Source organism: Aphanomyces astaci, assembly GCF_000520075.1.
Source record: "Aphanomyces astaci strain APO3 unplaced genomic scaffold supercont1.20, whole genome shotgun sequence".
In the NCBI taxonomy this organism is placed as follows: domain Eukaryota; phylum Oomycota; class Saprolegniomycetes; order Saprolegniales; family Verrucalvaceae; genus Aphanomyces; species Aphanomyces astaci.
The window spans coordinates 225,696-249,898 of NW_009798283.1; the positions used below are offsets into that span (position 1 = coordinate 225,696).

At 50.4% G+C, this 24,203-nt stretch overlaps 6 protein-coding genes and 1 non-coding gene across 8 annotated transcripts; 3 read left to right on the forward strand and 4 right to left on the reverse strand.

The window, feature by feature from the left end:
• H257_08755 (hypothetical protein) lies at positions 1–5,743 on the forward strand. Its single transcript, XM_009834794.1, has 4 exons — positions 1–1,944; positions 2,832–4,715; positions 5,011–5,076; positions 5,286–5,743. The coding sequence occupies exons 1-4, from the start codon at positions 4–6 to the stop codon at positions 5,637–5,639; spliced, it is 4,245 nt and encodes a 1,414-aa protein (XP_009833096.1). The 5' UTR covers positions 1–3; the 3' UTR covers positions 5,640–5,743.
• Positions 5,744–5,901: 158 nt separating this feature from the next.
• Positions 5,902–5,973, forward strand: H257_08756. The gene has a single exon. It is a non-coding gene; the product is annotated as a tRNA-Met (tRNA).
• Positions 5,974–6,080: 107 nt separating this feature from the next.
• On the reverse strand, positions 6,081–6,902 carry H257_08757 (hypothetical protein). Its single transcript, XM_009834795.1, has one exon. It carries the CDS (start codon positions 6,792–6,794, stop codon positions 6,201–6,203), a length of 594 nt encoding a protein of 197 aa, XP_009833097.1. The 5' UTR covers positions 6,795–6,902; the 3' UTR covers positions 6,081–6,200.
• Positions 6,903–7,173: 271 nt separating this feature from the next.
• H257_08758 (hypothetical protein) lies at positions 7,174–11,510 on the reverse strand. The gene is made up of 11 exons (XM_009834796.1): positions 11,423–11,510; positions 11,282–11,358; positions 10,793–11,206; positions 10,404–10,730; positions 9,863–10,252; positions 9,326–9,736; positions 8,984–9,259; positions 8,293–8,801; positions 8,055–8,223; positions 7,415–7,969; positions 7,174–7,362 (listed from the first exon to the last, which is right to left on the reverse strand). Exons 1-11 carry the CDS (start codon positions 11,487–11,489, stop codon positions 7,222–7,224), a joined length of 3,336 nt encoding a protein of 1,111 aa, XP_009833098.1. The 5' UTR covers positions 11,490–11,510; the 3' UTR covers positions 7,174–7,221.
• A 1,899-nt stretch (positions 11,511–13,409) lies between these two features.
• H257_08759 (hypothetical protein) lies at positions 13,410–13,733 on the reverse strand (the record flags this gene model as incomplete). Its single annotated transcript, XM_009834797.1, has 1 exon — positions 13,410–13,733. One exon carries the CDS (start codon positions 13,731–13,733, stop codon positions 13,410–13,412), a length of 324 nt encoding a protein of 107 aa, XP_009833099.1.
• Positions 13,734–14,450: 717 nt separating this feature from the next.
• On the forward strand, positions 14,451–19,731 carry H257_08760 (hypothetical protein). Its single transcript, XM_009834798.1, has 20 exons — positions 14,451–14,718; positions 14,762–15,037; positions 15,087–15,168; positions 15,447–15,870; positions 15,944–15,970; positions 16,035–16,155; positions 16,317–16,346; positions 16,415–16,483; positions 16,537–16,618; positions 16,730–16,790; positions 16,932–17,106; positions 17,177–17,212; positions 17,391–17,456; positions 17,542–17,763; positions 17,907–18,191; positions 18,273–18,479; positions 18,589–18,791; positions 18,927–19,062; positions 19,117–19,269; positions 19,347–19,731. The coding sequence occupies exons 1-20, from the start codon at positions 14,464–14,466 to the stop codon at positions 19,644–19,646; spliced, it is 3,210 nt and encodes a 1,069-aa protein (XP_009833100.1). The 5' UTR covers positions 14,451–14,463; the 3' UTR covers positions 19,647–19,731.
• A 94-nt stretch (positions 19,732–19,825) lies between these two features.
• H257_08761 lies at positions 19,826–24,046 on the reverse strand. 2 transcript variants are annotated; one of them, XM_009834799.1, is made up of 14 exons: positions 23,970–24,046; positions 23,850–23,918; positions 23,610–23,797; positions 23,484–23,548; positions 23,327–23,406; positions 23,065–23,265; positions 22,900–22,968; positions 22,330–22,520; positions 22,195–22,259; positions 21,596–22,096; positions 21,187–21,524; positions 20,578–21,033; positions 20,279–20,491; positions 19,826–20,148 (listed from the first exon to the last, which is right to left on the reverse strand). In XM_009834799.1, the coding sequence occupies exons 1-14, from the start codon at positions 24,039–24,041 to the stop codon at positions 19,909–19,911; spliced, it is 2,748 nt and encodes a 915-aa protein (XP_009833101.1). In that variant the 5' UTR covers positions 24,042–24,046; the 3' UTR covers positions 19,826–19,908. The 2 variants fall into 2 exon arrangements, with proteins under 2 accessions (XP_009833101.1, XP_009833102.1); XM_009834800.1 differs by lacking the exons at positions 19,826–20,148; positions 20,279–20,491 and having other exon boundaries at positions 20,524–21,033.
• Between the last annotated feature and the right edge of the window lie 157 nt (positions 24,047–24,203).

The window sequence follows — 24,203 nt, forward strand, 5'->3', positions numbered from 1 at the left end:
GCAATGGCGGCAGCAGCGACTAGCGATCCGCACATGCTCCTTCCGTCCGTAGACGAGCTGAACCCGTATGGACTGAGTTGGGACGCGCTGTTCGAGAACGAAATCCATGATGACAACAACAACCACTCGTTGTCTGGCAGTGAGCACACGACATGGCATCCCGTGCCAGGGCTGATCCATTCCAAGGAAAGCGTCCGGCTGCGCGAAGCCATGTCTGTGATCTTGCAGGATGTGCATGTGGGTACATCTCCTGATGATCTGGAGATGCGAGCGGCGGCTCCAGAATATCGTCTCGAAGAGGGCGATTGGGCGACCCACGACCATTTCGACAACTCTTCCTCCACCACCTCCACCGCCGACCCGCGGGATTCCATGGGCGGTGTTCTCATGGCTGTGATCAAGACCGTCGCGCGCCTTCCTGCCGATTTGCTCCAGGAAGATCCATCGCACAACAACGATTCGTCATCCGCTCCTCCATCGGACTCATCCGTGTCCGTGAGTGGATGGCTGAAAAAGCGCGGGGTTAGAAACGTTGCGCTCAAGAGTCGGTTCATGCAGCTAGAAGGGAACGTGATCGCGTACTACGGCAAACTACCCAGCCCAAAGTTGTCCAAGGGGGATCGCACGAAGCTTCAAAAGGGAGTCGTCGAGCTAGACAAGCTCACGTCGCTGCAGCCCTGCGGCGAGAAAGATCTATGGTGGGCATTCGAACTTGTGACAACCAATCGCATCTGGGTGCTGCAAGCCGAGTCAGAGGCCGAGTACATGAAATGGGTCACCGCGCTGTGCCACACCGTGTCATTCCAAGTGATCAACCAGCAGTTCCGTCGCATGTTGTGCCTGCAAGAAGTCCGCGCGACCGCCAAGACGGACGTGCGGCTCAACCTCCAGCGCACATTTACCGTGCAAGCCACCATCGATCACATCTTCACGTGCTACACACACGCAATGGACGCCGTGCCCCTCAAGCCTTATACACCGACCGACTACGTCCTCAAACTCACCGGGTTTAAGGACTTTCTCATCGACCCCACGCGCCTCATCCTCGACTACCAGTACGTCCGCGACTGCCTCTTGACGAAAAAGACGCTCCGGCTCTCCGTCGTGTCCAAAGCATCTCTGTACGCGTCCGTGATCCGTAAGGCATCGGCGTCCTCCTTGCATGCCGCGGGCATGCCGGCGTCCAAGAGCTCGCAGCGGCTTTCTTCGCTCGTCGCAGCCATCAACATCTCTTCGCGTGGCCATCATCCTTCGCCGTTGCTCGCTGACAACGACGACAACAACAACCAATCGTCGTCGGGGGATAGCCTCAGCTTGGCCGGGCCCCACCACGTCGCAGATGACGACGGCACCCCCCCCAGTCCATCCCTGCACGGTGCAGCATCCACAACATCGTCACACTTTATCGCCAAGAGCTGTCGCATAAACGAATCGCTTCGGTTCTGCATCCACCGCGCCCTCCAAGTCCCCGGGCATACGTCCCAACTCAAGCGCACATCGCATGATGTGTCGACTGAAACGGCCCCGCTCACGTACTTTGACGTGGTGATCCGCGCGCAGTTGTTTGACGGCGGCGTGCCCCTGGACGACTGGACCGAGACTGTCGACACCAAGCTGCAGCCTATGTCGCGCTCTTTGAAAGACAACAGTGTCACATCATACACAGCCGTGTGGGATCACCCGACGTGGCTGCGCTCGAAATTAAAGATCCGCGAGCTCCCCCGCAGCGCCCGGCTGGTTGTGACACTGTTTGGCGGCAAGAAGGACGCGGGGCGGGTGAGCGCCGACGACCGCGAATGCATCGGCACCACCGCCATCAACCTCTTTGACGTTGACGGACTTCTCGTCCAAGGCGACTCGTACGTCCAGCTGCTCTCCAACGTGTATCGGTGTGTGAGTGGTCCCGTGCCCCATATTGTCGACCCCGCCAAGCCATATTTGCAGGTACATGTATTGTCGTTTGAGCTATGTGTATTTGTGGGGCAGGTTCGCCAAATCATGATTGTTTGTCTTGCATTTTGTATGTAAAACAAAGGGACCCATGTTCCACTACTATATACAAGATCAATCACATACGGATTCAATGTTGAATGGTGGAAGCGACATATTTTGATTGGCCACTTGGTTCATTGTGGGGTTTGATTGGTCGATCGCATTTTACCTCGTTTGATATTTCCTAGAGTTCCTACGATATTTCAATTCACAGGCTGAAATTTTTCACAAAGATATTTGATTGAGCACTAGGTTTAAATGACTTCAACATTGAGACGTGTAATAATATATAGAGACGAATATTATTATATCCAATCATAAAAGGCCACCACGAAATATCGAGATTCTATTGGCTAAAAGTCAGACAGTCTCAAAAGTTGGTGCCGTGTCAACAATTGATGCATTACGTTAGTACAATACAAAGATATTCGATTGAGCACACAACTCCACTTACTCCACTTTCAAATCGAATGGACGATAATATTGTGAATTCGCTACAAACTTCCGAAATTCGCGTGGTTGGTCTGATCAATATTCAATCATGCTGGAGTTCTGATTGGTTGAATATCCTTGTCCTTTCGAGCCAATCAAATACACTTAAAATTGGATTAGCCAATTGCGTCGATTCGTGATTTGATTCAGTGGCGAGATATTCGAATCGACGGGGTCTGGAAATTTGTACCGAATATACCACAATAGCTTGTTGCCACTGTATCGACCCAATGTCTAGACAACTTGGGGGGGCTTTTTATATTGTGGACGACGACACACACTTACGACGATATTACGTTTGGATGTTGTGGGGGGGAAGTTGCCATATTGACGCATTGTATCTGTAGATATCGTGGAAGCGGTTCCCAACCGACGTGCAATTTCAAGTAGGCGACCTCCCAGGGGCTTCCAACTCTGTTGACGACCAACCCAACGTCCAGTACGACGACGACGACCGCGACGATGATGATGCAATGATAGAAGGCATTTCGACCACTTCCAGCGGCAGCAACAACAGCAGCCTCGTCCACAACGTCCACATTGCACTGATCGACAAGAAGGGCTGGCTCAAGAAGCTCGGGCAGCAAGGCACGATGAGCAAATGGCGAGATCGGTGGTTCAGTTTGAACCAGGCGACGGCCAGCTTGACGTACGCAGACTCACCAGCTTCTTCTTCTTCCAAGACGATCCCCCTCTTGGGGGCGACGGTGCTCATCGCGGACCAGCTGAACGAGGCGTACACGACGTACGCAGTCAACAAGAACACCCGGAGGCAGCAGCAGACGTGGGGTTTCAAGCTCAAACCAGCCAACAAAGCCCGCGTGTACCTGATGAGTGCCCAGACCAAGCAAGAGCGCGAGGAGTGGATGGCGGCGATTCGGGCGGTGGCGTTCGAGTCCAACGTGGATGGGACCGCTGAGCTGGACAGCGGCGTCAGTAGTACTCGGCACAGCCTGCTCTTCACCATGTCGCCCGACACTGCCGCCGACGCGGCGACGACCATGTCCGTCGTCCGTCCAAACGACAACGACAGCAGTAGTACCCTTCTGGAAGAAATCAAACTCCTCATGCAGCAAGATCCACTGGTGAAGCTCAACAAACTGCAGAAACATGTGCTGTGGACGCACCGCCACTTGTTCCTTGACCAGTTTGAGGCCCTCCCTCGGATTCTGTCGTGTGTCAACTGGGTCGACCCAGTGGAATCCAAAGAGGCGCTGCATCTGATGCACCAGTGGGAACCATCCAAGCACCCTGCGGGGTACCTTGTCCTCCTAGACGCCGAGTTTGCCAACGACCAAGTGCGCAAGTTTGCCGTCGATCAGCTCAACGACATGGCCGACACTACGTACAGTTACTTTTTGCCTCAGCTCGTGCAAGCAATCAAGTATGAGAACCACCACGCATCCGCGTTGGCATTGCAGCTGATTGAACGGGGACTGCGCAACCCCAACCAGATCGGCTTTGACCTCTTTTGGGCCATGAAGGTCGAGAGCGAGAACGATCAGTATCGCGAGCGCTACGGTACCCTGCTCAATACGTTTCTGGACGTGTCGTCGGCCAACATGCGCGACATCCTGCACCTCCAAGCGTCGCTGTTTAGCTCATCGGGCAAACTCGAAGCCATCTGCCAGCATGTCAAGCAGCTCAAGGGTAACCGCAAAGTGCTGGACGAGATCAAAGTGGACATGCGCAAGAAACTCGACCAACTCAACGCGACGCTGCCCACGTCGTTTCAACTGCCGATTGACCCCCGCGTCGAAGTCGGCAAGTTGATTGTAAGCAAGTGCAAAGTCATGAGCTCGGCCAAGTTGCCGTTGTGGCTCGTCTTTGAAAACGCCGAAGTGGGCGGCGACCCCGTCGTGGTCATCTTCAAATCTGGCGATGACGTACGCCAAGACAGCCTCACTTTGCAGCTGATTCGCGTCATGGACGAACTGTGGCGCGCCGAAGGCATGGAGATGGCCATGGAGCCATACAAGTGCGTTGCCACGGGCCCCATGACGGGAATTTTGCAGGTGGTGCTCAATGCAGTTACGACCGCCGACATCCACAAACGTGTGGGCAACTGGGGCGCGTTCGATGACACGAGCTTCTCCAACTGGATCCAAGCCAACAACCAGGACAAGAAGAGCCTCAAGAACGCCGTGGATTTGTTTCATAGGTCCTGCGCCGGGTACTGCGTTGCCACGTGTGTGCTCGGGATTGGCGATCGCCACAACGACAACATCATGGTACCAATATGTGTGTCCAGGTGTTTGAGTGTAGTTTGCTGGGTTGGACAGAGTATACCTTTTATCCTCGTGGGCAAGTATATATATATATTACATTCAGTTTTGTCTTTTTCGACGGTAATAAAATGCTATCGATTGAATACATCGTTTGAAGTAATATGATTCGGAAACAAATAATGTTGAAGGAACTAATACAGTGGTGAAAGTACAGTACATGATATGTGGTTGTACTTACGTCGGTATCAAACGAATATATATATATATATATACATCACTTACTTTTATATTGTTGTAGATGACGCACGGCGGACGATACTTTCACATTGATTTCGGGCACTTTTTGGGCCATTTCAAGTACCAGGTATGGCGTTGTTATATCCATGGTGTCCCATAAACATATATATATATATATATATACTAGTATATGCATACATGATCTACAAATATCTATTTTCTACCAACAGACTAACTAGTATGTAACACGACGACAAAAATGAATATATATATATATATAGATCACCTACAAATACCTGTTTTCATTCCACAACATATCTGACTACTCTTTTATAGTTTGGCATCAAGCGTGAGAAAACACCGTTTGTGTTTACCCCCGAGATGGCACATGTGCTGGGCGGACGCGACGCGCCTTCCTTCGCGGCCTTTGTGGACACATGCACGCGGGCATTCAACATCCTCCGCAAGCATGTGCATCTCATGGTGACCCTCTTCCTGCTCATGATCCCCGCCGACATGCCCGAACTGCGCAGTCGTGATGATATTTCCCACCTCGTGGAAGTATGTCTCACGACCATGTCCAATGAAGACGCGGCCAAGGCCTTTGAAGCCGCCATAGACTTTTGCCTCGGCAATCGGTTCAAACGGCTGGACAACTACCTCCACATCCTTGCCCACAAGTACTTGTAGAGCTAGCTACCTACCTATCTGCTGCTCCTGTGTTGTTGGACGACCAAATGTTCATTAATAATAATCTACTAGTTAACGAATAATGTGGACATTGGACTACTCCACTGCAACGTCAGCTTAACATATTACAACAGGGTTTTGATTTCACAATGCAAACGTACGGAATTGCCCAAACCATCGTTTTACTAGTACTGTATTTGAACGTTTGTATAAATTTCAGTACTGCTTATATGGCGATTATATTTCCAGAGTGTTTAATCAAAGCACTTTGGCGCAGAGGAAGCGTGTTGGGCTCATAACCCAAAGGTCCCTGGATCGAAACCAGGAAGTGCTATCTGTTTTTCCCCTTTTTATTCGTGAAAATCACCAACACTAACAGTTCGTTCAATGCTGCGATCAACAGGGATATGTACTATGTACAACTCGAGGGAACAATCAGGATTGTTAGGAGTGCTTCTGATTTTTGAAGCATACTCACAAGGGGTTGGATTCACGGATAAATATTACCAGTAATGCACTGCAATAATATGGGCAGCGGTACCATACAGGTACACATAATCTTCACGCCGTGGCGACAGGATGGGGCTGGGCAGTATTGAACGTGGTCGACTCGCTCACCCTCGCTCGACTCGTGAGCACTTCTAGCACCCCGATAATGGACTTGCGCAACGATGGAAGGCGAATGCCAAGGATGGACGACGGCGTCGGAGGCGGCACTGCCGCACGAGGCGTATCAGTGGCCACTTTTCGGAACACCAAGAGCGCTTCTTCGAGCCTTTCGCGCTCACGTTCGTGGTCTAATGCGGTCTTTGGCTCTTCGTCCTTGAAGTAATGCCGCTGCCATGTGCTAATGGCACGCGCCCACTCGGAACGAACGGACGGCCCCAGGCCACTGACCTCCACGACTGTTTTTGGCGACAACGCATACGTGCGGTCCTTCACAAGGACGCGCTGTGACTCGACCGTGAAGCTGAACGGAATGTTGTCGACTCGCTTGTGTGGCTTCACATCAACCTTGCAGCCCGAAAGGCGGAGTTCGCTCACGAGGCACGCCATGTCTGCAGAGGTGTAGAATCGAAGGTAGCCATGGTCCAAGCGGCAAAAGCACACCTGTGATGGCATCGTAGCGCTATGCCTCATCAAATAGCCTTCCATGATGATATAGCTACAGGTGGTGATTGTGGTCCAGTGCAAAGGAAAGATAGTCCGCTGTAATATTGCCGCGGAGATGCCAATGGCAAGTAAGTACTGGTAAGCAGAAACGTAACGGTCTGGATAGAAGAATGCTTGTGATTGGTGATTTTGATCGATATTATTTTATTTCGAACATTCCCAAGATTCACTAAACATCACTATGTGATTTTAAATTTTGACTTCTCGGATACTAGAGCCGAAATTTCGATTAATTTGGTCTTACTATTCATAGTATAATATGGTATATATTAAACTTTGTTAAACCATGCATATATTTTATAAAACCTATCGCGGCAGTGTAAAATCGGGAACATCAAAGTGCACCCAAAGGATAATAAGCCCGCGACCTAGTATTAACTTACATGCGATACCCCATTATCCCTTCAACTTAGTCGTTCATACTAGTAGTCGACGAGAACTCAGTCGTGGCCATAGACTCGACGCGGTCGTCGCGCCACTTGTGACTCGGTTTCGCATGAACCTTGCTATGACGTTCAACGCTGGTGTCTACCACCACCAAGTCACCGACCTAGAGAAGAGCACTCCATCACGATTTCACAGTAGATAATGTATCTGCGTACCCGCAGCAACCGTCGCGCCAGAGCTTGTGTGGGTGCCAACTTGCTGTCCGTGGCTGACGACGGCAGGCCCAGGACGTACTGGCACAGTCGGTGGATGTCTGCCGACGTCGTCGTCTCCGGGGCTGCAGGTTCCACCTCTCCTTCGTCCTCGTTCAGATCCACGAGGAACGAGTCGAAGGGGCAATCCAAGCTGAGGCACTTGACCACAATGTTCCAGTATACATGCGGGTCTTTGGCGTGCCATTGACGCAGGGGCCAACTGGTTTCTCCTCCTCCGTCGTCATGTGCCGTCATTCTCGCATGGAGGTAGCTCCACGAGAAGTACGGAATCGGCGACGACGGCGGCTGATCCATGCATCGCACGCAAAAGAACGGACTCAACGACCCTTGACAGCTGGGGCACGTCGACCGAAAGGTCGTCTGCAGGTCCGCCTCCGACAGACGGTGGCCACACGTGGCGCAATCTGCCAACAGCGTCAGGCGGATGCCGCGCTCAAACAACTCGCCAAACCGATCGTGCATCTCTCGACGCGGTCGCAACTTCACTGTCCCCGACTACGTAGTACATACAGTAACAACGTTGTCACATACTTCGTATAAGCTGAGGCAAGGTGCAGGCCAAAAATGATATATTTTGTACCGTTTGAAACACATCTTCGACGTTGGTCAGGCCTCGAATGAAGCTCACAGTCATAGGTCGCGGCGACTCGACCAGGCATGTGACGATGTCATGAAATGAACTCAGCATCATGGGTTTGCCGCCAATCGTATCCACGACATCGCCTTCTTCGATACGGCACCGCTCGTCTCTACGTCCAACCCTGTCAGAATTCTCTGGACGAGTATGCGGTCAAGTTGGGAGATGGATGGCTACGAACTGGTGTTGAAAGCCAGCGACATGGCACCCCTGCTTGTCGTTGAAGGGCTGCAAGATCAGGCCGAGGGACCCCATGCCAAATGTCGCATACACGCGATGTACCAGCGGTTCCAGCTCCACTTCCATGCACGGCGCCAGCCCCAACCCACCGCCCATGCTTGCGCTAGCACTACTGCTAGTAGTAGTAGTAATGTCAGCACTACTAGTACTACTAGAACCGCTGGAAAACAGCCGAGTGGGGCTGGTCGGACTGGTTGGCGGCAGAACAGCGTCGTGGTGGTGTGGGTAGTTGACTTGAATCTGAGCCAGCCACGTCACCGCCAGCGCCACGTCCCCGTGGTCCATCCATGTCTTGATGAGCCAACTGAACGGTCGCCAGTGGCCCAGCTGGTTAAAGATCCCGCCCAAGGGAGACGCGCCCAAACAGGTTTCCCACACCGCCTCCAAGTCGTGTCGATGCGACGTCTTTCGGCACGCCCCCAGCGTGTGGATCAACTCCACATATGCTTGCTACAAACAATCCGTCATACGCCGATGCACATTCCAACGAACAAACAACTAACCGAAACCTAGTAAACTACGAACCGAACAAACGAGGCAAACTCCAACAAGCATACGAACGATGCAAAACTTCGAACGAACGAACGACGCAACACTGGACAAACAACGAGCTAACGACCGAGGCAACGTACCTCCAACGCGAGACTCGGTTTCTTGGCGTTGGTGGCCCACAGGTCGTCGAGCACGCGGGTGCAGTTGGCGACATTTGCCATGCACTCTGGCACACATGCGGTGTGGAGCCACGGGTGGTCGGGGACGTCGGGGTTGGTTTTCGTGCGGTGAAAGTTGAGCCGAGGACTTAGGTGGCTGCCGATGGTCTTGGCGCGGTGGAAGATGGCGGGTGGGGACTTGGCCAGCTTCCCGCCGTGCAGCCAGTTGTCGAGCCACTCGACCACGGTCGAGTTGGGCTAATGCAATTCATACCATCACATCCCAACGAATTTGTACTAAAGGCAACGTCAGTATGTACATACCTTGCGGGACTTTTTGCAAGCCACTTCGGGCACCTCGTACGGCAACTTGGGTCGTCGTGACGCCCCCAATGCATCGCTTGTCAGCGTTGGAAAGGCAATCTCGTAGTGGCTGAGGTTGGCCGTGGACACTGTTAGCCGCTGCGATGATGGAATTGCGGCTTCGTCAGCTGCACTGGCTTGTTGAAAGAACGACAGCATGACATCATGCCCCGCTGGTCGCAATGGAACATGGATGGCATCGAGTCCTAGCGATGCTGGCTCATCGTCTTCGTTGTCTATATCGTCGTCGCTGTCGTCCCGGTCGTTTCGGAGAGACGAGGACGACCCGCCACTGGAACTTGCTTTTTCCGAACTAAATTGATCCACATACTGCTGGAACGCACTCGTGTTGCTCCACGCAGTGAAAAACACCTAATTACACGACGGGGGGGGGTGTCACTCTGGTCAATGGGAACGTTGCATTTTGTAAAATACTCCGATTATGTACGACCAAACAATGCAATGTCATCGAACGAAATGAAGGCCCACCCATCCTACCTTTGCGGTACCGGTCTTTTGCGCCAAGAACTTTTTGGTGCCTTGCTTGGCCAGACCGGCGCGGTACTCGCACACGAGTCGCCGAAACCACTTGACCATTGTCCGTCGCAGCGGGTTCACGGACGTGAGAAACGACGTCGACAGGTTGCTGCCTTCGCTTTTGTGGAGAGAGGGGCTCCCTTCCACTGATTCGCGCAGGCGAGCGTGCATTCGCATGCGGCGATCTTGCAGGATATGAGGCAGCAACGAAGGTGGCGACTCTCCCCCGTCGGCTCCGACGAGGTGGCTACTCAGTAGGGTCACCAACGCCTCGGCCGCCGGTGGAAGCACCGGCAAGCGCGCCCGGGACCCATGCAGACGGTTGTCGCGCATGTCAAACCGAACCACCGCCTGCAAAAGAACCATACACACATGATCAACAACGGAATATATACCGTTATAAACAACAGTTGGAAAACCAGTGCAATGTCGACAACACAACGAGATAATGTTGCACAGCCAAGAATCCCTTGGACACTCTAAAAATCGAAGTGGCGTGTACCGTGGGAGAGGACAAGGACGCCGGGTGGGGCACTTGCGAGGCATGAGCGCCCGCAATGAACGGCACGGGCGCGTCCAGCAACGTTGCGATGTCCACACCGTGGGGCACGACGGGGATGAACACATGGTCCCATTGCAATGGCGCCAGGAGCAGGCGGATGGTCGTGGCTACGGCCGTGATAAACAGGTTGTCCGTGCCCAATATCAGAATGGAGTGTTCCAGCAGGGCATGATGCACCAACGCCACGAGGTTCTCGGGCTCCACGAGCTGAAACGTGTACTCGACAAACTCCCAGTCAAGGGGCGCTGCTTGTAGCAATATGTCCGTCTAATAGCATCCAGATTGTTGGACATGAAACCGATCGAAAGGGTGGGGAGGGTGATTTGTACCTCGGCGATCGAGCACAGTACCCCAGCCGACCCGACGCGGGGCACGGGCACTTCGTGCAATAAGTTGGTCAAGCATTGCTCTACAAAGTGCACAGTCGGCTGGTGGTGGCTGTCGTCGGAGGAAGGAACACTGTGATGCGACTGCTGCAGCAATTGATTCGCTTGGGTGTTCCATCGATGTTGACAGGTGCCGAGCACAGCGAGTTGCTCCAAGTACTGTAGTAACGATGTGTAGAAAGGATGCTTGCTTACAATGCAGAGCGACGTGAGGCACACTGCATCTGCGTAGTTGTTGGACACCGATGACGATATGCAGATGGACGCGCCATGAAGCGATGTCCCCGTGGCTGTGGTCAACACAAACGCATTGTACATCGCTGGCGGAGCGTCGGCACTTCGACTGGGAAACATAAACTACAGTACCCCATCACGAAGTGTCGTTCAAAATGTGGAGGACGCAGGGAGAGAGGTAGGGCTACAAGTGCCTACCAAGAGAACGCTCTGGGGGTACTCATCTTGGTCATGATTCTGGGGCGGGTACTGAAACACAATCGAGTGCGTGCTGCCTAGTCGACGCAAAAGTGAGCATGCGACCACTCCCATGATGATCATCATTCGAGCGACAACAACCTATCTTGGAAGCCACGAAGAAGTACTCGATCAATCGCGGTTCATCGTTGCTATTGTGCTCCGACATGGGTTCTCCTTCTGGTTTGTGACAGAAGAAGTGCGTCTAGGATCGCAGGATTTACGACGTTTCATTTTGATGGGGTATACGGATGATCAACCGGATAACACCCTTGCGCGTCAAAAAATGCACACATGGAAGCCACAAAAAATGGCATAAAATGGCCGTTTTTCGAAGAAAAATTGCCAAAATCGAAATATTTCATTTTTCGAGATTTTGTGCGTATGGATGCCACCAAAGTTCAAAACTTTAAGGGTTCGTCTGGTAACCGGAAATATTGCAATATTCAGACCCAAAGCGCCATTTTAGGGCCGAATTCAACAAATCTGATCAAAATTGAAACATGTCTTGCTTGCAGAGGTTTAACCCAAATCCAATAATTCACGTGGGATTTACTCGTTGAAGAGGTCCAAAACGCCACATTACAAAATGGACCTTTTACCTCCATTTTGAAAATGACATTTTGGTTAATCCCATTTTGCGAGAAAATCGGAATATTATTTTTGAAATGTTACCACACGTACCCTAAGCCACAATTTTTCTTGCGAGTCGGGTGTTTTATGGCATAAATAAATAGAATGGACGACCGATTTGGTCCAAGTTTTTTTATGGAGGTTTGGTTCACGTTGAAGTTCTTGCGGAGTTCTGATTGGTTGAATATACTTGCCCTTTCTGCAAGAGCCAATCAAATCCACTCTAATATGGATGCCACCCCATAAAATTATGCCATAAACCGGTTTGGCAAGTCTGCCAAAATTTCCCAAAGTCTCATATCCCATGAAGAAAAGGAGAAAAGAAGAATCTACAAAGTTGTCTGGATGCCAGTTGAATTTTGGAAGAAATATTCGATTTCCGATTGAAGTGCAAGGCTGCAACGTGAACACAAACCTCCATAAAAAAGTTGAACCAAATCGGTCCATTTTATTTATGCCATAAAACGCCCGATTCTCAAGAAAATTGTAGCATAATGTTTTGATCTTTGGTGGCATCCAGACGCACAAAATCTCGAAAAATGGAAGATTTCGATTTTGCCAACTTTTCTTCGAAAAACAGCAATTTTATGCCATTTTTGGTGGCATCCAGACCCGCCCTTAGGGTGCGTCTGGTAACATGTCAAAAATAATATTCCATTTTCTCGCAGAATGGGATTAGGGTGCGACTGGTAACCGGAAATATTGCAATATTCAGGCCCAAAACGCCATTTTGGGGCTGAATTCAACAAATCTGATCAAAATTGAAAGATGTCTTGCTTGCAGAGTTTTAACCCAAATCCAATCATACCACGTGGGATTTACTCGTTGAAGAGGTCCAAAACGCCAAATTACAAAATGGACCTTTTACCTCCATTTTGAAAATCGCATTTTGGTTAATCCCATTTTTCGAGAAAATGGAATATTATTTCATTTTCAAAATGGAGGTAAAAGGTCCATTTTGTAATATGGCGTTTTTGACCTCTTCAACCAGTAAATCCCACGTGGTATGATTGGATTTGGGTTAAAACTCTGCAAGCAAGACATCTTTCAATTTTGGGCCAGAATATTGTGAATATTGTAATATTTCAGGTTACCACACGGACCCTTAACAAATACTCCTTATGTCGTTCAACACTCACCATCGTCTCCTCCAGTGGATGGCTAAACATGAGCATTGTTGGCGCGTTGAGATGGAGCGTTAATAGGCTCCAACACAAGACTAGTTTGAGCTAACAATAGTCCATCAGCAGCCTATGAATGCCACGAGCTCTGGCTCAAGTCGTCTTCGAACACCGATTCGCGGCTAAACCTTCACTTGGCAGGCCATGCTTGTCGTGTCTCGTGGCTGGCACAGTCATTTGATGTGGTGTGGACGTTTCGACACGAACATCAAGTTTCCACGCTTAACTGTTGACAACTACTAGTACATGAACTCGACGCAATCTTGGACGAAACATTACTCGATATACGGGTACAGGACAAAGATATCCCTGCGCTGGAGGCGCTTGTTGCAGACGGGACATCGCGTGGACACCATGCGACCTTCCGTCCACCACCGATCGAGGCAGTCGCGGCAGAAAATGTGTCCGCACCTGGTCGCGATGGGATGCAGGATGGGGTCAAGACACACTGGACACGTGAGGGTTGTTCGTGCGCCAGCGTCTTGCCGGGCGTCTTCTTGATGTCCTTTCCATCGTTGGTCCAAGTACTCCCATGCAACCACGCCGACCACGATGGGGACGAGCACTTGCAGCACGTTCGACACGATGACGATACGCATGACATGAGCATACCAGCACGCAATAACTCCTACGACCGTCACACCAGAGTTCCATGCGGCATGTATTACGGATGACGCTCGGCGGCGGTACATAGCAAGCATCATTGGGCGGTTCGTTCTGCAGTGTGTTGATGTTCAACACACGGATCAGCCAATGAAACGTCGTGATTTCGAAGAATTCAATTTGATTGGCTACCTCCAATTCGTCCATTCGGTGTGATTTTGTCATATTAGGATGGTTCACGATAGGGTGACCACCATCCTATGTTGGTTCATCATAAGATTGCCACATGAGTTGAGCTATAAGGATCACCCCAAGCCTGCAAAGCGCATGATATTAAAGGTAACTAGACTCATGTACTACGTAGTACTAGTAGGATGACAGGTCTTGAAGCATACTAGTAGTACCATTCATTGCATCCAACAATATACTGGACCCAACAATACCGTAAGCAATGAAAGCCATTCCAACTTCAAACTTCGTTCATTATAGACTAGTGATCAAGCTAGGTCGGTTGTTAGGGAGCAGCATGACGAACAGCCCAAGCGAAGGTGCCATGAATAGCTGTGGAGGTCGTTTGATCCATATGTTTTGCTGGTTACTATACTACTACTAACGTTGACCGTTTCATCTTGATGGCGAAACCGTTTTAGTTATCCGGAAATACGGATAAACCTAAACAGAGGTGCGCGATCTTTATGACTTTTTACCAACTCAACATCGACGACGATGGCCACCGACTCGAGTGTGTCCTCGATAACGTCGTCATGCACGCTTCCGCTCGATGCAACAATCGTACATAAGTACGGCATGGAGTTCCACGCACTCTTGGCCATGGATGGCCCCGGTGCCAAGAAGAAGAGCAAGATCACGGGGGTGGTATTCCACCCTGTCCGTCCATGGGTCGCGGCGGTCGAGTCCAAGGACTGTGGCGTTGTGTGGAACTACGAAACGAAGGAAGTGATCAAACGCTTCACGTTGCAGGTAAGCTTTCGCTTTTGTACACACGGATGACCGTCAGCTGTAGATCGGGGAGGACGTGCCCACCGCCGTCTCGGACGACACGACGGCGGTCGCGACGCCGACTGCTGTCGCGCTAACCAAGTCGATGGCATTGTCCACACCGTTTTCGCCCAAGCTGAGCAGCGGCAAGGCCAAATCCTCGTCCGTGCTTATGTTCTTCGACAGGGAGTCCATCGCGCACGTCTCGGGGATATCTCGAGGCATCGATTGCTTTGAGGAATGGCTCGTCATTCTGAGCTCGCAGCAGATTGCGTTTTGCGACATCAACGACGCGCAGTCGGTCCGTGTCACATATTTGTTTAACATCGTCTCATGCCTTGGTCGTGTAGAACCGTTGCATTACACCTGACGACCTCGGCCGCGCGCTGCCAAACTCGATCGAGGTCTTACCAGGGGGATTCTTGGCCATCGGTATATGTTATTGCATCTGACCTGGCTTGGCATGCATGCTTCCTAGGCCACGGATCGTACTTGCCCATTTATTTTGGGTGTCACGTTGCGCCTTGTCACAGAAAAGTTGACACTCTCACATGTTGTAGACAACATATCAATGATGGAATGATTGACATATATATATCTTGTTCGAATTTCTTTTCATCTCGTGTTGGGTTTCTTGTCCGCTTACACTTGAACCCGTTTTCAAGTTAAAGCAGCCAAACACCGTTTGGACTCACTATTGAGTCGTGTAGGTTGCAGCGACGGCAAAATTCGCATATGGAGTCCTCGGCTGTGGAAGGTGTGCCACGTCATAGACACAGGGGCTATCAAAGAGATCCCCCATATGCTCCTCGTGCCTTCATCTTCCTCTTCGACATCTTCGTCCCCCTCGACGGCGGCAATGCTCCACTGCTACTTGATAGCCGTCCATGTAGACGGCAAGGCCATCGTGTGGAGCATCACGCGCGTGTCCAGTGGCGACTTTCAGCAGTCGCGCGCGTGTGAATTCGACCTCAAAGACGCCAATAAGCGAGGAGGAGGAGCCATCAATACCACTGCCAACGTGGATGTGACAACGTGTGGGTATTACGAGCTCAAGCTGCTCTTGCAAGACAGTTTCTTGACGGCCGTGTCCAAGGATGGGAATGTACTTGTATGGGATATGTCGTTTCTTTGGTATGTTTCTTTCATATTTGGTGGAATGTGTGACATGGTTCAATCTCTTGGTGTCGTTCGTGTTGGGCTGTAGGTCCACGACCCCAACCAAAGAACCAAGGTAATAGTTATTATATATATATATATATATATATCGATTGTGTAAACGATCTTCTCTTGTGTAGAGTCACGTTTGTGGGCCTATTCCACACATTGACACCGTCTACAAAGCCCCTGCATGGCACGTTGCTGCTTGGATCGAGCAGACACAGCTACGTGTATCTGTCGACCTGTCACACATCCATGGTACGCTTATAAACAAACAAACTATGACAGTATATTCGTATGTACACATACCTACAGTACCTACCATCGCCATTGTGAAACGTTGTCACATGTATTCCTACTCTAATATTGTGCTTGTAGTACTATCAAATCGACAATAATAACCGTTGACTTCTTCGTAGCTCAACGTATCCGAGCTGCACAAGGGCAAAGTATGTCGCCTCGTGACTTCATTTCCGTTAACAGCAACAAACGAATGGCTGAGATCATTCGCTTGTAGGCCACCCAAGACCTCGAGATTGCCGCACACCGTGTGGACTTGGTCAAAGACGTCCGCACATTGCACTCGGTACGACAGCTTCATACAAAAAACTGTGACATGGTCAACTGGTTTACTTGCAGAAAATCTCAAAAAAGATCAAACTCATCTCGGTGTCGCAAAGCCCTCGGTGTGCCACCTTGCTTGTCGCGGCCACGAATTATGGTTCGACACATAAGTTTTACCCGTTTTGCACTGGAAATATATGTTGAGGAGATGATATATATATATATATATATATACTTCCGCAACGGGTATATACCGAGATGTACGTAGGCCTGCTGCTGTTCCACTTGCACGCGTACACTCCCCGCCAGTCGATGACATTTCTACCAAGGTAAAACCATCATACCTACAACTATTATAGCGTTGCATTTGTATCAGCAGCCATAGTGAATTTCATGTCCCAATCATATATATATATATATATATATATACATATCTACATCAACAACACTGAGTCAACCTGTACATACAGCTTGGCCTCGATTGTGCTCAATACCCCCACGCATCTCCGGTCCGTGCCGCTAGGAGATAAGGGAAAGAAGGAGCTTTATGCGTTGAAATACCCCAACAAGGACTCTGTGGGGCTCTCAATCAAGCACCCGTCAGCCAAGTACTACGTGGCGGTCGTAACTGGGTCTCATTACGAGGTAGTAGTAGCTATTTCCTTGTATCATTTGGCTGTGTATATTAACTCTATGATTGTTTGTCGCCAATTAGATCGTCCATATGGATGCCACTGGGTCCTGCCACACGGTACGCCACCATATTCTACAAAGGTTTTCGTGAGATTATAGTTAGTGTGATTGCTGGGCAAGTTTGCCGGCAACGGATAACTATCTGCCTTGGCCTTTTGACGAATATGTGCCGAAAGTCAAAGTAAATTGGACGGGGGGTTTGCACTCTTGACCATACTTCCTTGTGTGGCGGATAGATCGCTTCGGGACCGGGGGTTGGTGTGGCGTGGCACAGCAAGCTGCTCCGATTTGCCGTGTTGGTCGTACGTACATGCGACACAGTTTGAATAAATATGAGGGGATAACATGCCGATTGATATTCGATGCGGATGTGAAATCTCTACCTAGCCAGACGAAGATGACGTGGCAAAACGAGGTCGCCCGGCCGCCATGTCCACCGACAGCCCCCGTAAAAAGCTCGGGGTCTTCTTTGGAAAGGCCGACGAGGTGCCGGCGGCAACGGCGGGCGGTCCCGCGCTACCGCCCTTTTTCAAGCATGACGTGGACCTGCGACCGCATGCGCTTGCGGTGTATGACGTGGACGCGTCCACTGGCAACTGCACTCGACTGGTACAACAATCTCTCTCATATCTAAGCAGTATATCTTGGATTTTTGATCTATTCTGCTCTTTTGTGGGGGGTGATCTCTATCTAGCGATATCTATGTGTCTGAAGCGAAGATGCATGGTATGTGATTGACTGGTTGTATGTAGGTGGACAAACTCACATCTGGGCAGCCCCGCCATTGGATCGTCCATGCCTTCACCGGTCCGTTGCTCGGCCTTGTGCGCTGCGTGATGCCAGATGACGGAGCTCTCAAACCCTCTAAAGCCACCACGATGTCGACAGTGTCCGACAGCACATCTATCGTCACGGGGTCGTCCATCACGACGGGGGAAGCCACCACGGGGGGCATGCACATGACGCTCGAGTTCTACGAATGGGGGGGAGCTGAAGATATCGCTGGGAAATCGTCAGTGTCAACGGCGCTCCACAAGGTAAGCCATGGTGGGTTCTGTTGAAAGAATGGATGGATGGATGGTTGGTTGGTCGTTTGAACGTTGTTTATATGTGGCTAGGTCGGGCCTGTATTGGGCGGCCCGCTGCTTGTAGAATGGGAACACTCTGGCAAGTACGCGGTGCTGGTGTACCCAACCAAGTGCCACGTCATCAAGTGGGAAGGTCACTCGTCCAAGCTGCTTCCATTGCATGAGATCTCCACCCCGCGACCTGTGCAGTCAGTCTTGTGGGTACATCACGCCCTCTTTACGGCCACCGAGGACGAGGTAACTATGTATATATATATATATTATACACATAGTATATATATATATATATATGGGTTGACATACACATGGATCGCTCAATCGATTGTTTGCTTGTTTGCGATATTAGATCAAGTGTTATTTCATCTGTGGCAGCCGCACGTTTTCGTTTGTGATTGCAAGTACGACCTCCTGCTTTGACGGCCAAGAAGAGATGGACCATACCGTCAACTTGGCCGACTTCCCCGCGGCACAGCGGCACCCTGGAGGTCCGTTTATGCTCCTGGGGGTGTTCCAAGAGAAATTGCTTTGTGGTGGAATCATGCATCAGAGGTAAGCAGCTAGCTAGGTAGCGCTACAGTCCGAGTATGGTGTCGATGGTTAGTTATCATGTGATTTTTTCAAGTGTCTTTTGTGGTTGAATAATCACAATGTTTCTAACGTTATCGTCGTTTTGGGTATATGTAGCATGTACTCTGTCACATTAAAGCACCCGGTGCTCCAGTTTTGCATGTTTGTGGCCCAAGGCGTGCCCAAGCGAGCGCTGGAGGTTGTCCCAATGATCTCGGCGGACCTTTTGGATTGGATGGCGACTTTCCTCGAGGTATTTGATATCAATATGGTTGGGCTATGTGTTTGAAAAATGGATGGCTGGCAGGCGTTTGGGTTTGCCGCAGACGCGTTGGACGTCCCCGGCACGTCGTCGCATGTAAAAGCGAGCATTTGCATCAAGCACATGCTCGTGCACACGTTAGCAGACATGCTGCCATCGTTGGTGGCCAGTGTTGCTACCGATAGCGCCGATATGATGGTACAGACTGCTATGTATATATCTATATTTCTAGTGTTCTGGTGGAGATTGATGATATACATGGGGACTTGATGCAGGGCACGTCGTTAATCCAACGCGCATGTGCTGCGTTGTGTCGCGGCGGTCAGGAGGCGGCGGTGGCGGCGCTGCTTCCAACGTGCATGCAAATGAACAAGTGGAACGATGCCCTGGTCATGGCCATGCTGGTCCAGGACAGGGCGACCATGGCGCAAGTGCTGGCGTCCAAGGAAGAACTGAGCCATGCGCTGCACACGTCCAACAAGAATGCCGACGTCGAAGCGCAGTGGAACCAACAGATGGACGCGCATGGACAGATCCGCCCCGCGCGGTTTGCCGGCACGTGGATGCAACGTTAGTTTAGATATGACGACCTTGCCGATGCAGCTACATACATGCAGTAACAACTAACCACAGCTACGACTAGTAGTACTATCGTTACCATCATACCTAACGTTCACTGTTACTAGTAATGCCACACCAGCAGTACTAGTACTCATATTGTGTAAGCTAAGCTGGTGCTGCCTAGACTTCTGGTGTGACTATTTTGCATGGCAACCATCACGATAGTATATTCCATCATGTTGTTACATGCGTTGTTGTTGTTGACAGGGCACCTAGTTAGCCCCAAATATCGCGGACGTAGCGCTGCCGAAGCGCCAAGTCCTTCCACGCGACCTCCGCCTCTTGATGCGTCATGTGTCCATGCTCCACAAACACTTGGACGAGGGCTGCGTGCACGTCCTTGGCCATATGCATGCCATCGCCGCACACGTACACGTACCCGCCTTGGCGGGCGACCAAATCGTACACGGCCGCTCCGTGCTCTGCCACGTCATGTTGCACATAATGCTTGGCCTCCTGGAATAATCACAAACGGCACTGTCGGGATACTTATATATATATATATATATATATAAATAAATAAATCAAATCATGGTGTCTAATGATTTGAGACGAGACGGATATATATATATCTTGTTTGTAGTACCTGCTCCCGAGACGCTGCCACGTGCAAGTGGGTGAGCACCCCCTCGTGAATAAACGAGTCAAGGTGTCGTTGAAACAAAAAGTCTTGGTGGCGGTGCCGACAGCCAAAAAATAAGTCAATTTGGCCCAATTCAAATGCATGTTCGACCAATTCCACGGCGTGGTTGCCGCGCCATGTGCCGCAACTTTCGCTGTCGTCCACGTGTTTGAGTCGCTACGTACACAATAGATTAACTCGCCATTCAAAACTGGTCTTATCGGCGACACAATCGATAAAGAGCACGGATGTTAGTCACGTACTTGGAGCTGGCGGTGCTGCAAGAACCCTACAAAGGGTGTGACGCCCGTGCCCGGGCCAATCAAAATCAACGGATACGACGGGTTGGCTGGCAGGGTGAAGTCCTTGGTCGGGTGGTGGAAGATGGGAATTTGAACGGCCACTGCAGCGTTGACTGGAGTTGTTTGGGGGTGCAAAAGCGGCCGAGCCAACGCGTGGAGCCACGACGTACACAGGCCCCGACGACGGAGAAGCCGACTGGTAGTAGTACCCCCTTGAACAACTGGCAAATCATATTCGACGATCGTAAAGGCAATGTGCACTTTGTGGGGCTGGGATGAAAGGGGCGACGACGCGAGCGAGTAGTACCGAGGACTGAGTGTCGGCAGCAGCGATAGCACGGACGCCAGTGGGGGGCGGCACGCCGGAAACAGACGCAAAATGTCCACCACACTCAAGCGTTGCGATTCCACAAAGTTCTATACCATGCCTTGAGTGGACAACAGCGCCAGGATGGAATACTCGTACGTCATAGATATATATATATATATACCCATACAAAGCTACTAAAACATGACTTATATATAATATATATATATATATCCATACAAAGCTAGTTAACGATGACTTACCTGAAAGTGCAACGGGCCATCCTTGCTACTTAGATACAAGAGCGCTCGCTGGTCGGTCGAGTCGACGTCGCAGTACGTGGCTAGCGCCCGCAGTGTGGATTTTTTCACCTGTGCTTCAAGGTCGTAGTGGTGGGTCAGCAGCTGAAACAGCGATCTTGTCGGAAGGTTGCTACTGCTGCCACTGCTCTTGCTGGCGGCGTTCTTCTTGATGCTCTGGACCGTACACCCGATATGCAAGTCGTCGGTGGCGATGCCGAGCCGGCGGACAAAGTACGCCACAACGTCGGGGTTGTTGGGGCAGCGTACGCCGATCGAGTCTCCCGGTACGTACGTCATGTCTATTGATATATATATAAAAATATATATTCTGACTGGTGCAATAAACACCAATGTGACAAGCAACACGTACCCATGCCGGCGGTGTCAAGTTCGAGCCAAAGCACGACGCGGTCACTCGGAATGGAGCTGGTGAGATATTTGGCTTTGGTAATCGTCGCCATAAAGTCACCCGACGTTCCCACGCTCTGGTGAGTTGGCGGGTGGAATGTTGTGTTGTCAAACGTGACCGACACAGTGGCGGGTTGGAGCCGCGGCAGGCGGCTGGCGTCCACTACATCCGGGGGCCCGGAAGGAAACATTGTGTGGTACGCGGTCAAGAACGTCACCTCGTCCAACGACATGTAGTCCGACGGGGGAGGTTTGGGGGTGCTTTCAGCAGGGGGAGAAGACGGGGTGGTCGTTAAATCGAGGGAAATCGCAGCTGGAGCGACGGTGGCGGTCGTTAACTCGAGGGAAATCGCAGCAGCTGGAGCGACGGCCGTGGTAGTCGTTGTTCCCACGAGGGTACTCCACAATCCCATCACATAAGGCTCGACAGAATCTTCCAACCCCATCGCTTCGTCGGCACAGCCTAACGAGTCAAGAAATAGATTCAAAACGGTATCTAATATGGCTTGTTTTTTTAAAAATATTTTTAAAAAATAATATTTTTGGGGCAAAGTTACGTACCAATGTCGTACACGCATTCGCCGCCCAATTCTTTGAGGCGGCGGTGGATGCCCTTGCCCATATAACTACGTGCAATCATGATATATATACAATAGTTGAAAATACTAAGAGGATATATATATATATTGTACGTACCAAAACTTGTCGTAGTTGGTGTCGCCCAATGCGAGTACTGTAAACCGCACATGCGCCAGCAACGTGGGCGGATGCGCCTTCTTTTTCAGAAAACGCCAAAACTTTTCCGCGTTGGTGGGGGGGTCGCCGTTGCCCGTCGTACTGCACACAATCACCACGTGCGTCGGGGCTGTTAAGCCCAAAATGCCGCTCTATATATATATATATATACACAAAGCACAATTTTACGTTAGAATATGGTCAAGCCGATTCGAAATTTGGAAGAGCAGCAGCACCAAGTCGACCGACCAATCAAAACCCAAAACATGATTCAAGTAGCCAATCAAATTTTCGCTTCCACGATTCAACATCAAGTTAGGGTGACATTGGTCCATTTTTGCACTCAAAATTAGACGCAGTACAAACCATCGATCGATGGATTTACCTAATCAGCACACAAATCCATATTTTGGCTGAAAGGACCATACAAATCAAATAGATTTAAAGATAAAATATATATTTAAAAATATAATAAAACATAAAATATAATTAAAATCAAAACCTCTCAAGATATGACGACTTGGTAGATACCTTTTCAAACGCATTGAGCGGACTCAAAGACGTCGGAACGTGGTGGTCGGCCGCGTCGGTTTGGATGCGCTACATAGTTGTACTCGCTGTGAGAATATGTTTACAAAAATATTATTTTTCCACAATATATTACAATTCGTGAAGAACGGATGGACGCTTGCTTACCTTGGCAATCGATTCCGCACAACCAGTTTGCGATCCATAATAAATGTGCAAATGGTCAATGCTGCCGAGCTTGGTACTGCTGCTGTTTTCATTTGGTTGGTCGTCTTGTGTTGGGTCGAGTGTGTTGGCGATTGGATGGCTGTCGTTCGTTGTGACTTGGTTTGCTTCAGGACCAACCAGTGATGCAATACCATTCATGTCCTAAAAGCAATTGTGATCAATCATTGAGCTACGATATGCAAGAGCCTATAAAAGAGGTGACCGTAGAAGCGAGCATTTCCCAGTGGCCATGCAGCCACGGTTCCACAGAGTCTTCCAACCCCATTGCTTCGTCCGCACAACCTAATTCAAATCATGCCGTGACTAACTATTAGAGAGTGTCGACGAACTAATAACTAGTAAGTGTCTACGAGTTGTACCAATGGCGTAGTAGCTGTGGCCGCCCAATTCGCCCAGTCGCCGTTGGATGCTCTTGCCCATGTAGCTACAGCCCGAAAGTTAGTACCTATCTTACTCGTGACAAAAAGGAGAGTATCTTCATGTACCAGAACTTGTCGTAATTGGTGTCGCCCAACGCCAGCACGGTGAAGCGAACGTGCTGCAACAATGTCGTCGGGTGAACTTTGCGTTTCAGGAACCGCCAGAATTTCTCCGCGTTGGTCGGCGGGTCGCCGTTGCCCGTGGTGGAGCACACGACAAACACCGTCGCACTTGGCTGTGTCAGCACACCCGACTAGTAGACACATCCGCCTCGTCAAGACGACTCAACTTCAGGCAAGGCTTACCTTTTCAAACTCGTTCAACGTGTGCAATGCCACCGTCATGTGGCGCTCCAACGCATCCGATTGCACGCGCTACACATGCAATGTTGATGCACACCACCAAAATGGCATGGTGTTGCGTACCTTGGCAATGGACTCGGCACAGCCAGTCTGCGACCCGTAGAACACATACAAGTGCGGCGACGTGTCCACCATTATTGAGGTTGTTGAAAATGAGCCCATGGGAGTTCCGCGGGTTGGATTATCCGGATTACCGTGTCCTTCCGGACGAATTTTCTGGGCACGTGGATGGCACGGTGCTGATTGGTCGTTCAAACCTGTATCAATTGATTATCAAAGTCAAACCTGCAGCATTTA

Coding starts and splice junctions, on each gene's coding strand:
- H257_08755 (XM_009834794.1), top strand. CDS start 4: ATGGCGGCAGCAGCGACTAGCGATCCGCACATGCTCCTTCCGTCCGTA. Junction 4,716..5,010: donor GCCACAACGACAACATCATG/GTACCAATATGT, acceptor ATATTGTTGTAG/ATGACGCACGGCGGACGATA. Junction 5,077..5,285: donor TGGGCCATTTCAAGTACCAG/GTATGGCGTTGT, acceptor ACTCTTTTATAG/TTTGGCATCAAGCGTGAGAA.
- H257_08760 (XM_009834798.1), top strand. CDS start 14,464: ATGGCCACCGACTCGAGTGTGTCCTCGATAACGTCGTCATGCACGCTT. Junction 14,719..14,761: donor TCAAACGCTTCACGTTGCAG/GTAAGCTTTCGC, acceptor CGTCAGCTGTAG/ATCGGGGAGGACGTGCCCAC. Junction 16,484..16,536: donor ACGTCCGCACATTGCACTCG/GTACGACAGCTT, acceptor GTTTACTTGCAG/AAAATCTCAAAAAAGATCAA.
- H257_08757 (XM_009834795.1), bottom strand. CDS start 6,794: ATGGAAGGCTATTTGATGAGGCATAGCGCTACGATGCCATCACAGGTG.
- H257_08761 (XM_009834799.1), bottom strand. CDS start 24,041: ATGGTGGACACGTCGCCGCACTTGTATGTGTTCTACGGGTCGCAGACT. Junction 22,969..23,064: donor GTGCGGAATCGATTGCCAAG/GTAAGCAAGCGT, acceptor ACAACTATGTAG/CGCATCCAAACCGACGCGGC. Junction 20,149..20,278: donor TGGCAGCGTCTCGGGAGCAG/GTACTACAAACA, acceptor TGATTATTCCAG/GAGGCCAAGCATTATGTGCA.
- H257_08758 (XM_009834796.1), bottom strand. CDS start 11,489: ATGTCGGAGCACAATAGCAACGATGAACCGCGATTGATCGAGTACTTC. Junction 8,802..8,983: donor AACCGAGTCTCGCGTTGGAG/GTACGTTGCCTC, acceptor GATTGTTTGTAG/CAAGCATATGTGGAGTTGAT. Junction 7,970..8,054: donor TCGAAGATGTGTTTCAAACG/GTACAAAATATA, acceptor TGTACTACGTAG/TCGGGGACAGTGAAGTTGCG.